At 41.4% G+C, this 13,509-nt stretch overlaps 1 protein-coding gene across 1 annotated transcript in view; it reads left to right on the top strand.

Annotated features, from left to right (window-relative positions):
- The window catches only part of tnrc6a (trinucleotide repeat containing adaptor 6A), a 42,504-nt gene extending 29,983 nt beyond the window's left edge, over positions 1–12,521 (top strand). The window contains exons 13-25 of the mRNA XM_088333914.1: positions 1,024–1,182; positions 2,783–2,899; positions 3,395–3,514; positions 3,620–3,706; positions 3,787–3,961; positions 4,073–4,213; positions 4,404–4,574; positions 4,652–4,792; positions 4,897–5,004; positions 5,571–5,801; positions 5,979–6,043; positions 6,109–6,248; positions 8,060–12,521. Of these exons, the coding sequence (XP_088190040.1) occupies positions 1,024–1,182; positions 2,783–2,899; positions 3,395–3,514; positions 3,620–3,706; positions 3,787–3,961; positions 4,073–4,213; positions 4,404–4,574; positions 4,652–4,792; positions 4,897–5,004; positions 5,571–5,801; positions 5,979–6,043; positions 6,109–6,248; positions 8,060–8,408 (2,004 nt within the window). The 3' untranslated portion in view covers positions 8,409–12,521. The remainder of the gene's footprint in view (positions 1–1,023; positions 1,183–2,782; positions 2,900–3,394; positions 3,515–3,619; positions 3,707–3,786; positions 3,962–4,072; positions 4,214–4,403; positions 4,575–4,651; positions 4,793–4,896; positions 5,005–5,570; positions 5,802–5,978; positions 6,044–6,108; positions 6,249–8,059) is intronic.
- The last annotated feature ends 988 nt before the right edge of the window (positions 12,522–13,509 follow it).

The following is a 13,509-nucleotide window of genomic DNA, read 5'->3' as shown; positions in this document are numbered from 1 at the left end:
CCACCTCTCTTAAGACGTGCAGGTCACGTGGATGCATCTCGACCCTTAACACCCATGTCGCATTCTGAAATATAAGGCATGTAATGAATTTAGGAACACATATGACAGTGGCCTGGGTCTGCTGTAAAAAAATCAATTTGTACGATTCAGACGGACTTCCACAGATCGACACAGGTCATGTCTGTGCAAAAAGATCTCATCTCCCTGAAACTTAGCTTAAGTTTTGTAATTTATCATGTTTAGCTGTGAATAAAATCTATTAAAGGAATGGGAAAAATACTAATTTCTTTGAATTTTACGCATCAAGCAAACCCTTGTATATCCCTAGATGGGTACCTTCCACCCCCACTCATTTTAAATGTCTTCATGAAAATCCAACGCAAACATCTACACTCCATCCTAATTGGATAGCTAGTAATTACATAATTTTATAACTTAATTGGCAGAAAGACACTGTTTAAGTATCATCACTGGTTGAACCAAGCAGACACTCTACAACATCGGTGGGCTGTTGAAAGCAATATCACATGTCGACTAAAAATACATTATCTTCGCAACCCATTTTCAAGAAGCATGCTTATATTTCAGAACCAAGTAAATAATATTGATACAGAAACTGCAAGTTTAACCCTGGTGCCCACGAACACCACGTTGGAGACCCTTGTACTATAGAATGTGTGTCATCCTTTTGTTTTCATACAAACTTAATAATGCATGCTCATAATGGTTTAACTTACACTATATGCAGTTTGCTCAGTCTGACATCCTGTTGGCCACGCATGCATTTTTTTGTTCCTGATAGTTAAACGGTATCCATATTCCGGCTAAATTAGCGAGTACCGGAAACCTTCAAACTAGGCTATTTTGATTGTTGTAATTAGGGCTCTCCCGTCCTGAGTCTTACTAAACAAACCACCGCCTATTCTGTTCTGCTTTAGAATCCATATCAATTCTTTCCACAATTATGTGAATTTTTTTTTTTTTTTTTTTTTTTTTTTTTTTTTTTTTTTTTTTTTTTAATAGAGGGACTCTCCTGATGATTCCATGAAAACTGGAGCTGGTATGCTACAGGACAAGCGCATGGACGCAATGGATTTTAGTGGCGTAATGGGGAAGAATCCAGGGTCTCAACACCAGCACCCCAAAGAGCCCCAAATGGATCGCAGCTCTTACTATGACAAGGTAATCTTTGAAAACATTTGTTTAAAACATATATTAAATATGTAATTTCTTCCCTTATGCCCTTGATAAATACTGAAACGTATTTTTATCGTTTTTAACATAAACTAAGGTAGTTATCAATTTCCTGTAATATTTTACAAGATCTTTAGCTTAAAAATGATTGTTGCTTGATTGTGATTTAATATCCAAATTGGCACCTAATTGTATGGTATTCTATTTATTCAGCTAGTTCAAACCATAAACATGATATATACAGGAAATCATTTGACACACGAACCTTTTGATGTGACGCGTCGCCTTCGATCGGCGTCGGGTTTTTAGACCCAACTGCTGTGTTGAGAGTCATTAGGTGACCCCCCCAATTCCAACCCTCAATGCCGAGCGCCAAGCAGGGAGGAAATTAGTACCAATGTTGTAAGTCTTAGGTATGACTCGGTCAAGGCTTGACCCAGCGACCTCCCAGTCTCGGAGCGGGCGCCCTACCATCTAGGCTACTGAGCTGGTTAATACTAGACTCATTAGTCGTGTTCTAAATGAATAAAACGCACACTTGAAGTAATGGGTTTGCGAATTAGTTTGTTACTCTTTTGACAACAATGTGGAGCTCCAACTGGTGTGTTGTCACATAGTGGGCATTTAAAGTCACTGCAGCTTTACAATATTTCGTTGTGCCTTTCCTTGCTATAAGTCCTTTCAATATTGAATTTTAGCGAAGTCTGATTGTTGTTTTCTTTGTTTTGCTGGTCGTGCTTTGCTCTTGCACCTCTTTTTTTCTACTAACTTTATTTCTCTTTGCTTTCCTGGCACCACATCAGTAGTACTTGCTCATACATTAACCACATTACTGTTTGTCTGCCTGTCTGTGTCTGCTGGCATTGCTCCCTTCTTGGCTCGTGATTTATTTGGCTTCTTTAGATGTCCGTTTCACTCTCTTCTTCAGTGCTCCTCCAGTCGAAGCATGAGCTCTTTCCCCTCCCACTTGCACTCACTGTCCTATGTCCTTACCCTAGGCTAGCTCGTGCCCACTTTAGTTCTTGCATCTTACGGTAGTTGAGTTTGCTTCCATTGTCTGCTTTCACACAGGTTTTCTTGATGAGTTTAGATGTTTTTGTTCTTCTCGCCCCATCAAAATGAAGTGCGGGGTAACTAGTAGGCTGGTTGGCCCCAGCTGCTTAGAACATAATAGCTGTCAATCAGACTCAGCTTTTCACGACTCGTATACTAGCATACAGCTTATCCTTTTTCAAAGTAATATTCTTTTATGTCCGTACAACCAGTTGAGAGGTCAAACGTAGCAACCACAGTATCATTGATGACGTTTTGACTGGCCCGTTCCTGACCTATCTGCATATTTTTTTTCCTGATCAAAGAGGCTGTGATAATGGCACATGCCAGATTGTTGCTACCTATGCATGATAATGGCACATGCCAGATTGTTTACCTATGCATTCTGAAAGGACCAGTCCTTCATTTGGCTAGAAAGTTGACCCATGATTGTTTTCCTCCGGTGTTAATGGTGGCATTGTAATTCAAAGTTTTAATTGTAATGCTTTTGAGAGGACTAATGAATTTGTTGTCTTTGACTTGTCTCATTATTTAGAATGTAAACTCAATTTTGGGCAGCAGCAGCCTAGCACAGGGCCGAAGTGGACTGCAATCTCAACTTCCTCATCCCAACTTCCGTAACCAAGTGCCTCCTCCCATCTTGCCTTCTCAGGTATCGAATGCATACAGCTCAACCTAAATAACCAACATTTCTACATTCCAGGATTTTGCACCCAATTATTCTCAACCATATTTTTAGGTTTAGAGTGACTCTTGGAATTTCACAATTGTCTATGAAGGGTCATCCCTGTCATCTCATTTGTGTTGTCTCATTTCCTTTCCATGTAAAAGGATGTAGCTACCATATCAAGCAAGGCTAAGCAACTCCAAGTTGAATTTGAGTCAGGCATAAAAAGTACAACATAGGTTTTATTTGTTGTCCCTCAGAACAGTTTATCAGTTTAGAATACTGTGGATCACTTTTTTTCCCTTCATTGCAAGCTCATTACAAGCTTATGTGAAGTCATAGATGTTTGGTTCATAAACATTTTACTGCATTACTCTTCGTGTGCCAGTCCTCAAATTCACTTATGGTTCTGTAGGAGTTAAAATGATAAACGAAGCTCGCCTTCTGTGACATTTTAAAACCATCCACCCTTTCCCCTAGATTCCTCCACCTCTGCTGAAATATCCGGGTGGGAATGGAGCCCTGAATCCTCTATTGGGTCCTCAGCAAGTGGCTATGCTTAATCAGCTCTCACAACTCAACCAGCTGAATCAGCTCCAGGTAAAGTACCAAAAGTATCAGCTACACCCAGCATAAAAGTTGTTTTCACCCCCCAAAAAACTACTTCTTCAGCTATATTCTTACCTCTTGTTTTTTCTGGTTTAGCGTCTCATCCTCCTACAGCAGCAGCAGCAGCAGCAGCAAAAGGCTCAGAGCCAGAGAGTGATGCCTGTGGGACGTCTGCCTGAGCCGGTTTGTTTGGCACAATTGCATTCCTAAGTTTTTTGCCTTGGGGTTGTCTTATTTTGTAACACTTGCCACGCTGTCTTTAGACACGCCCTATTGGTTCATCTCCATCGATGATGCAGCAAACACGTCACCTGGACACTTCTGTGCTTAAACAGCCCTCGGCCCTCAAACCATACCTGGATAATTACTTGCCCCACAACAACCCTGAGATGCAGAAGGATACTTCCACTCTTGGATCCTTCAGCAACTTCCCTTTAAGTATGTTAACTAGCAGTAAACAAGTGAAGAAAAAAAAAAGCTTAAATGGTGTGCATTGTGTGACTAGTTTTATGAGGCAACACTTAGATGTATTTGATTCTCTTTCATCAGGCTTGAACTCGAACCTGAATGTTTCCTTGGATGTGGGTGTCGGTACTAATGCTGGAGGAGCTTTAGGCTTCAAAGAACCACCCCAGTCCAGACTTAAAAAATTGTGGGTTGCTGACCCTCTGGAACACAACAGCAAATCTGGTACATAATGTTTTTGCTGTCTTTTTTTTTTTTTCCTTTAAATCACTAACAATATTGTATTACTCTGTGAATGTCTTGACAAAATTGAGAATAGTGTGATTCAAAGAATAATAATTATGTGACAGTTCCATTCAAACAATAGATTTTATTGAGCCAGTATATTTTATATGTTATGGGTAATGTTCCACAGGTGCTATTACGTCAGGGCTGCGTCTGGAGGACTCTCCATTCTATGACTTCCTTTCCAATGGCCCATCTCCTCTGAGTCCTTCTGGCCAATCAATGGGCTCAGCGGGTGATGGCTGGCCTTCCCGTGCCAATTCTCCCCCACCCCATGGAAACACTGTCACCTGGCCCCCAGGTACATCAGGATTGTTTACTGATGCATACCACATTGCATTTTTTCTGAGGGCACAGCCAATGAATGTGTCTGTTTAGAGTTCCGACCCGGTGAACCTTGGAAAGGTTACCCCAACATTGACCCTGAGACTGACCCTTATGTGACCCCCGGTAGTGTCATCAATAACCTCTCCATCAACACCGTCCGTGACACAGACCATCTCAGGGACAGAAACAATGGTAGGTTGCTCCGTGCCCAAAGATGCCAAATTTCTCTGTGTGACACATAATTTGGATCACATCAAATAGAATCGCTGCCTTATTCCCTTTCTCTCGCTTTGCAGGGCCATCCTCAACACTGAACACCACGATGCCTTCTAACAGTGCCTGGTCATCCATTCGTGCCTCCAGCCACAGCGGTTCCCTCACCAGTACAGCACAAAGCACTTCAGGTATGTGTCCCTTGTTTTTTTCTTTTTAGATCAGGGGCAATCAAACTCAGTCATGGTCCACATTGTTTTGATTAAAAATTACATCAGGGCCTGGCTGGAGGAAAAAACTGCTGATGTATTGATAAAATCAAATGTATTTACTTTTAAGGCAATACACTGCCATTCAAAGTGCTGTAAAAACATGCAGTGTACAATAAGACAATAAAATCCTCTTGTTTATCCCAGCACAACAACCAGAAACATGTAATACAAACACACACAATAGTTACAATACAAAACACGAAAAACAAAATAAAGAGTAGATATGTGATTATGACAAGGCACTGAATAACCTTATAGCTTAGGGAGTGGTGCTTAGCTGACATCCAATGGACATATTTAAAACTGCATAGTTTGACTGATGTGGCTTATTTTTCCCTTGGTCTCCTCTCAGCTTTCTCTCACAGGCCAGGTGGCAGTAGTTTGCCCACCTGCGCTCAAGATGCTCTCAATTTGCTATTACAATATTCAAATTCACCGCTGCCTTGCTTTTTGGTAAAGTAGCCTGTACTCTGATGCCCGTGCAGCCCGACCCAGCGAGTCGAAATGGTCTCCCGGCGTTGGTTCTGTGTCAAACTCCTCTCTGGCCCATGAGCTGTGGAAGGTCCCCTTGGCTCCTAAGGCGCTGTCTGTTGCGGCCCCATCCAGACCTCCACCTGGCTTAACCAGTCAGAAGCCCAGCTCAGTCTCCTCTGGTTGGGATGGCGCAGGCTTAAGGCTGGGTGGCTGGGGCACTGCTGACTCCACATACGCACCTGGTGAGAATTGTTAACAAATGTGCACAAAGTGAAGACAATTTTAAATGTTTGCATTATTTATTTTGTCACATTTTAACAATTTTCTGGTTGACACGGGTACACTGATTGTGTGTTTGATTTGACACCTGCACTCCAGTTTAAAATGTAACGTGACTTCAACATTGCGTTTGTTGCTAGGTTCTAGTTGGGGTGACAGCTCAGGGAGAACCCAATGGCTCGTTCTAAAAAACCTCACACCTCAGGTAAAATATGCTTTTTACTCCGTTTGTTTAATTGGTCATTAACTTTTCAACCTACGTCCCCACAGATTGATGGCTCCACACTGAGGACTCTGTGTATGCAGCATGGTCCTCTGATTACATTCCATCTCAACTTGCCGCACGGTAATGCTGTGGTGTGCTACAGCTCCAAGGATGAAGCTGCTAAGGCCCAGAAAAGCATGCACATGTAAGAAGAGTTTGATGTTTGATATCTGTCATGTTTCTATACACTCATCCGGACAGCTGAGAAAATTCTCACACCATTGGCAAAAAGGTTTGTTAATTTGAGGATATTCTTTTTTCACCAATGAAATATTAAAAATCCTCCTAAATCTGAGCAAAATTATTGTATCCAGAATCTGTTAAATTCTGATCTTTTAAGATTGTTTTCTACCTAGATTAGAAAAATACCTAAAATAAGCAAACATCCAGCTAAGATACATGAACTATCATAAAAAAGTACTTTTTTATATAGGTGGAGAAATTTGTATCCGTTTTGCGTACCACCTAGGGGAGCTTACACAGTTGTTAGCCATTTTGTTGCTACGGGTATCCCCAAAAACCTGAGAAAAATAAGAAGAAAAATGATGTTGTGTTGTCACTTTGAGTATTTATAGTTTGTATTCTTTATGCCTTGTATCACTCTTTTTCATTTGCACTATACCAATGGTCTTAACCGTAGGCATGATGTTAAGTGGTTGACTGATGCTATTTTCAACTAATACTTAGAACCTGGTAATAAAATACTAATAAACTCGTGAATATAGTAATAACATACTATTTTTATAAATAGATATCAAACTGGTAGCCCTTCGCACTGTCGGCAACAAATAAGTAACTCTCTGCTTCAAAAAGGTTGGTGACCTCTTCACTACACAATACAGCAACATCTCAAATATTACAGTGTCCGTTTTAATCTACGAAATTTACATTTAAAATAAGAAACCTTCTCCCAACGCGATAGGATTTGAAGTTTGTACAACTGCAAGGATGTTTAGACGTGTTCTAAGGAATGGGCAGGGCACCTGTATGATACGGCAGGGATAAACCAGTGAAAGCTGTCAGGCCCTGCTGCTGAACAGAAGAGTGTGACATGGCCGCTTTCTCTTGTCCCGTTTCATCTGGAGGGACGAAAGCATGACCAACTTGGGTGCAGAGGTGCTTAACATGTTTGGCCATTTGGGTTGGCCATGGTCCAAACATTTCTGTGCGAGTTTTTTGCTCCTTTTCCCTTTTTTATTTTCTTCTTTTTGTATGTGTTTGTCTTGCTGTCGGTCACCCCTCTCGAGGAATATGACTAAGGTAGATAGATAGACAACTGAAAGGAATCGGGATTGCAACAATGCAATGTTGATGTTCACATTTGGATGACTAGAATGTTGACTAATTTTTACTGCACAATTGACAAAAAATATCGGAATTGATTACAACTGATTATCTTCACAGTTTATTTATTGATGACGAATTTCCTTTCGATGTAATGATCTGCTAAAGCTCCTAGCTGTCGCCATGCTTCCCGCTTTGTTTAGGTTGAACACATTAAATGTGCACCCGGCCTGCTGTTTGACAGCATACACCAGCTGATCAGTCACGCACACCCCCCCCTAACCTGCCCCAGTCATAGCCTTTGCTGTGTGCTGTCTGCTCTGAACACAATGCAGGATATCTTTATCGATGACAACAAAGACAATTTAATTCAAAATCTGTGAAGCAGTGAACCAGCAATAACGGAAGAGTGAAGTAGTGAGGGGTCTCTGTACATCTATTATTCCTTCCTCTATATTCTTTAAATTCCAAACCATTTCTGAAAAAGCTCCTGGAAGCCATATGGTGCTGACCCTGGTTCTAAGGGTTGCACATGGATAATAGGCTGTACACAATGAATTTTATTCTGCCGATTACTCGAACGAATTTCTATGTCGACAATCGCATCATGCATTTGTGGTTCATCCTACAAGAGCACACCCACACAGTGTAACCTTCTCCTTTGGTTTGCAGGTGTATTTTGGGGAACACGACCATCCTGGCCAAGTTTGCCAGCGAGGAGGAAATCAGCCGTTTCTTTGCACAAGGGCAGTCTTTGGCCACGCCCTCCTCGGGCTGGCAGGCCATCGGCTCGTCTCAGAGCAGAATGGACCAGTCTCACTCTTTTGCGAGCCGCGGCGCCGAGCCGGGCCAGTGGAACAGCGGCGATCTCCATGGCTCCTCACTCTGGGGCGGGCCCAACTATTCCAGTAGCCTGTGGGGGAGCCCCAGCGGCACGGAGGCGGGAAGGATGGGCAGCCCTTCTCCGATCGGCTCCTTTCTCCAAGTGGATCACCTCGCTGGCGCCGGGGACTCCATGTGAGCACGTGTCGGCCGGGGCCCGTCGAAAATTGTCAATCGTGAGCAGAAGGAAAGCAAAAGGAGCGGCACTACTCTCGCTTATGACAAGATGTTCGACCCAACGGAATCTCCCCTGTGGAAAACAAGTTACGTTTCTCTTTCTGCACATATGTCCACTTTGTTTTAGCCCAAAAACATATCAGTTGAAATACTTGAATCCTGCAGGCCAATTCTATAATGTGAACGAATGGATATTTGCTTCCAGGTAGTGCTCTTTCACGCAGAAAAAAAAAAAAGCTTCAGTCGAGCTTGTTGTTTCATTCGTCGTGTTTATTTGAATTCCAGTTATTTTATTTCATTTTTTGCTGGAGGAAGAGCTTTTTAAACTTTGCACTGAATGTGTTGTTTTTTTTTTCCTCGGTATATATTTAATCTGCAATATAGAGGGAGCAGCCAGTTTTTCCAGTGTAGCTGTTTACTCATTGAGGTCCTTACCGTGTATGTGTGACTTTATTGTGTGTGCTTGAGTTTGTGTGTGTGTGTGTGCGTGCGTGCGCACGCTCCTTTCTTGCCTTGGCACGCCTACCTTACTGTGTTGTCGTGGAGTTCAAGATCAACAGATATATTGAAGTAGAAATGCTTATTTGTGAGGATTATCTGGGGATAGACAAAAGTTTTGCACCAATGTTTGACGAAACTAAAGAACGTGGAGCTCTGCAGTGCAAAGGACTGTAGCCGCAGCTGGGACTAGCGAGCCCCAGTGACCCTAATGTAGGGGCCGGGGTCCATCTAGCAAGCCCCCCTTTTGAGCCCCCTGAGCGGGCAAGGGTGGGAACAGCACTTTGAGAATAGGCTTTCAATATTTTGGAGGTGCCACTCTGCAGCCTCTTGTTTACAAGACTTGGGAGGTGGAAGGTGTGTTCATCCTTCATATTAAGGAGAAGATGGCGTCACATAAAGAAAAATATTTAAAACAAAAAAAATATATATACAGAAAAATCTTAAAAACATTTATAAAATATTGTGAAAAATATAAAAAACTTGAGGATGAAGACGATGCTTTGTAACTCTGGGAATTCGGATCAGTGTTTTTGGCCATGGTGTTGGTTATTTAAATTATTCCTCTTTGCTAAATAACCAGCAATGGTTCTCAGGAAATCAAGCCAGTCCCCCACCACTCCCCCCTAGTTGATCTAAAAACAAAAAAATAACTACTCCTCCTTGTAGGAAAGGAAAATCCAACTTCTAGCACTGAACTATGTATAATATGGTCTGTAAGTTTATTTTCTCTGACAAATAACCGCTTTAAGCTGGAGAAGCTCAATACACTGCTTTCAATATGCTGTTTTTGAGGGTGGGAGGGGGGTTCCATACGTGTGTTTGTGTGTGCGCGCGTGCGCCAGTGTGTGTGCGGTACTTCCTCTACTCCACGCATGTCAATATCAACAAGGGGGGGCATCTGATGAGAGTGCAAATGTCGTTGAAACCAAGAGAATGGCGGAACTGTATCTATGCATACTGTAGCTTCTCACAGCCTACTTAGGTCTTTTGTTTTGACCCCCACCCCTTTCATGTCAAGTTTTAAATGTTTCATTCAGTACGACGGAATTTTAAAGTGAGTCCTCTCCACAGTGTTTTATTTTTATTTTATGTTTTAATTCTGTGGGGCGGGGGGGGATTGTCGCTTGAGGAAAGCAGCACGTTTTTGTTTTCGAACGGTGGAGCAAAAGTCGTCCACATTTCATTGCCTTGATCCCAATCGTGTCCGCAGATGCAACAAGTCAAGTGGCTTCTACCTGTTTACAAATGGAAAATGATTGTATTTTGGGGAAGGGGGTTCCATGTAAACTGAATATCGAAGAGCGAATGTGAGTTCCATTTTAGCTGTCGGTCCTTATGATGCTTCATTTTGTGTATCCTTCAGGCTTCATAATGCACGTGAGCATTAGCGAAGCCACGGACCTTAAACTTGTCGCTGCGTGTGTGCTTAGCCCCTCCCCCACTTTTGGTTTGTATTTGACAAACGTGACACTTTTGCTTTAGCAGTCACTGTTTATCTAACATTGAGTATTTTTGTGCGTGCCAGTATTGACCTGCTTTACCAAATAATTCAATCAAGCGAAATATTAGCTTACCTAATCCAACACCTTTAATCTTAAACTGCTTTTGTGTGAGCGTGTGTGGTTCTTGTTCGACACAATTTTTCAAAACGTGGATTTTGCACTTGGCGGATTGTTGGAGCAGAACAAAAATGTATATGAGAAAACCGAGGCGAGCTGTCGGTAGCGTGCATGGGTTAAATGAGTGACGGGCTGAATTTGCGCACGTGTGTTGTTGCGTTCTTGACGGTAGAAGTGTGTTGCTGTTCAATCAATAGCAATTTCTCAACATTGACCATTTAAAAAAGAAATTGGTGTGATTTACACTTAAGACACCAACATGCTTGTAAATGTTCTCAAAACTTGTTACATACGTTTGATCGCAATTGACCTTAAACAAAAGCTAAAAATGAATACAAAGCTGCTGATTTTAATTGCATTTGCAAATCCGAAATAACGCAAAGACTCCAGTAGGCAGTCTGAAACGTCCTCATTTAAAATCTTAAACATTATTCGCCAAGGAATTGTGCGCCTGCCACAAAATCTTAATTATTGGCGACAAAATCTGGCCGGCTGTCCTGTTCGCGGACAATTCAGCGGTTTCTGGTTTAGTTATAGTATTTGTGTGATTTATCGAGATGATGCCAAATGGAGGAAGCAAGGAGGGGGTTGGGGTATATTTTGTAAACATGTATGTTTGCGTGTGTGTTTAACAAGCACGTCATTACAGAATGCTTGAAGCCGAGCGTAGGGGGAATTTTTTTTTCCCCCCCAAGTGAGCAATGGCCACTGTGAGCACTGTACAATCTCCAGGGCTGCCCAGCAGCTTCCCAAAATAGAGGGAGGTCGGATGGGGGGACAGGAAGTACGCAGGTGGTACCTTAACTACTATTTCCCTATTTTTTAAAATACTTTTGTGACTATGTTCTACTTTTGACTAAACTCCATTGAGCAAATGCCCCTTGGAAGTTCATCTTGAAAAACGACCCCCCATCTTCTCACCCCGATAAGTAAACTGTGATTCTCTGCTGTCTTTCATTTTGTAATGACTATAAATATGCGAAAAAGAAAAAAAAACTGACACGCTTTAGTCTAACCAGCACAAAGTAAAGGGTGGGCGTTGCTCAGAGAGACTATGCAGTGGAGTGTTGAACCCAAGCTTCCATGTCCAACTTGGGTTCTTGCGTTCTCCCTTAAAAATGACTTCAAACGAATCGATGGGATTCTCAATAATATTCCTCAAACATGTTGTGCCATTGTTGAATTGTACTGCTACTATTACTTACAAAACAAAAAGGAAAAAAAAAGTTTACCTAGCAACCGCCGGACCAGTTGTAGCAGAAAGTGGGTGCGTGTGTGGTCAGGTCCATTCGTTTCTTTTTCCAGCTCTGCGTTAGACTGGCAAAAGTGCAAATTTTACACAACTTTTTATAGAGATTCTATTAATCCACAGTGTCTAGTTGCATCACCTCTTATTATGCACATTGCTTTGGGAGACTGTTGAATCGATATTCTAGCTAGATGTACGTGAGAATATATACTGACAGTTGTCTCTAATCATCAAGAGGGCGTCTTCCTCTCTTAGAAATGACCGGAAGTAACTTTCTTTTCAAATGTCTTCCTCGGATCATCAAAGGATTTTATCTTAACTTTTGGGGAAACTGCACTTTTTGAAGGACAATCTTTATTTGGGTATATTGATACATTAAAAAAAAAGAACAAACGAAGTGATCTAATGTGACAAGGTATTAAAACAAACTCCAGTGTGCTCTAATATGAATGTCTCCTCTGATGCCGTTTGGTTTTTCATTTAAGATTTTGACTTTTTGTTGTTGTTGTTGCTTGGTTTGTTCAGTATTTTTCTTTTTAAGTTTAGTGCTCTTAAGAGAATGTGTATTAAAGTGTAGACTCATAGATAGTAGGACTTCTGTTGGCTGTACTCGTATACTGATTAGTGTTTGTAATTTCTGGCCCCTTCAGCCAGCATACAAAGCTGTATAACTTGGGTGCAACCCTCAATAAAAGACTAACAATCACCCTCATGTCTCTCTGTGTTATTTTATGCTCCTGTTTTTTGAACCAAGCAACCACCCATTATGCGGCCCCCCCCCGAAGAAAACCGGCTTGTACTTCCTAGTTCGTGTGTAAACATACTACGTGTGCTGTATCTAGCGCGCCTTTGACATTTCCATTGTTAAATATCTTGTGCATCCATTCAATATGGGTGGTGTAAAGTGTAAAAAAAGGCGAGCTGTTTATTTTGAAATGAAAGTGCAATAAGAAAGCTTGATGCGGTTGAGAAAATGGTTAGAACGCCTTTTTTTTTGCCACCTTTTACCACGGAGGAGGTTCTCTTGAAGCGCATCTTCCAAAAGTAAGTAAACCTCAACTTTATATAGCATATTTTATGAAATGTTTATTTTTAGTACAAAATAATACAAGTTACTTATACAAGCCTGAAACATACATTCCACACAAAATATAGCACTGAAGCAACTTGAGAACTAATTCAACTTACTATCGTCCGAAACCCGTCTCGCTCGTAAGTTGGGCAGCGTCTGTAAAGACTTTGACGAGACAAAGGATAACTACTGGACTGTCTCAGAAAATTAGAATATTGTGATAAAGTTATTTATTTTCTGTAATGCAATTAAAAAAACAAAAATGTCATACATTCTGGATTCATTACACATCAACTGAACTATTTCAAGCCTTTTATTATTTGAATATTGCTGATTTTGGCTTACAGCTGAAAAAAACTCAAAAATCCTATCTCAAAATATTAGAATACTTCCTCAGACCAAGTAAAAAAAATAATTTTATAACAGCAAAACTAAATCAAACATTTGAAAATGTCCATTGATGCACTCAGTACTTGGTTGGGAATCCTTTTGCAGCCCATTTCCCGGACACGTCTGTGAACTGTGGCTTTTGATACCTGGACTCCAGCTTCAGCCCACTGTCTTTGAAGCTACCCCAAATTCTGGAAGTGGCTCTTCTCACCAGCTCAGTAGCCTAGATGGT

The sequence above is a fragment of the Urocampus carinirostris genome, chromosome 1, assembly GCF_059441175.1.
Source record: "Urocampus carinirostris isolate Australia breed hairy pipefish chromosome 1, RoL_Ucar_1.0, whole genome shotgun sequence".
Taxonomy (NCBI): Eukaryota; Metazoa; Chordata; class Actinopteri; order Syngnathiformes; family Syngnathidae; genus Urocampus; species Urocampus carinirostris.
This window is presented reverse-complemented; position numbering and strand designations above follow the sequence as displayed.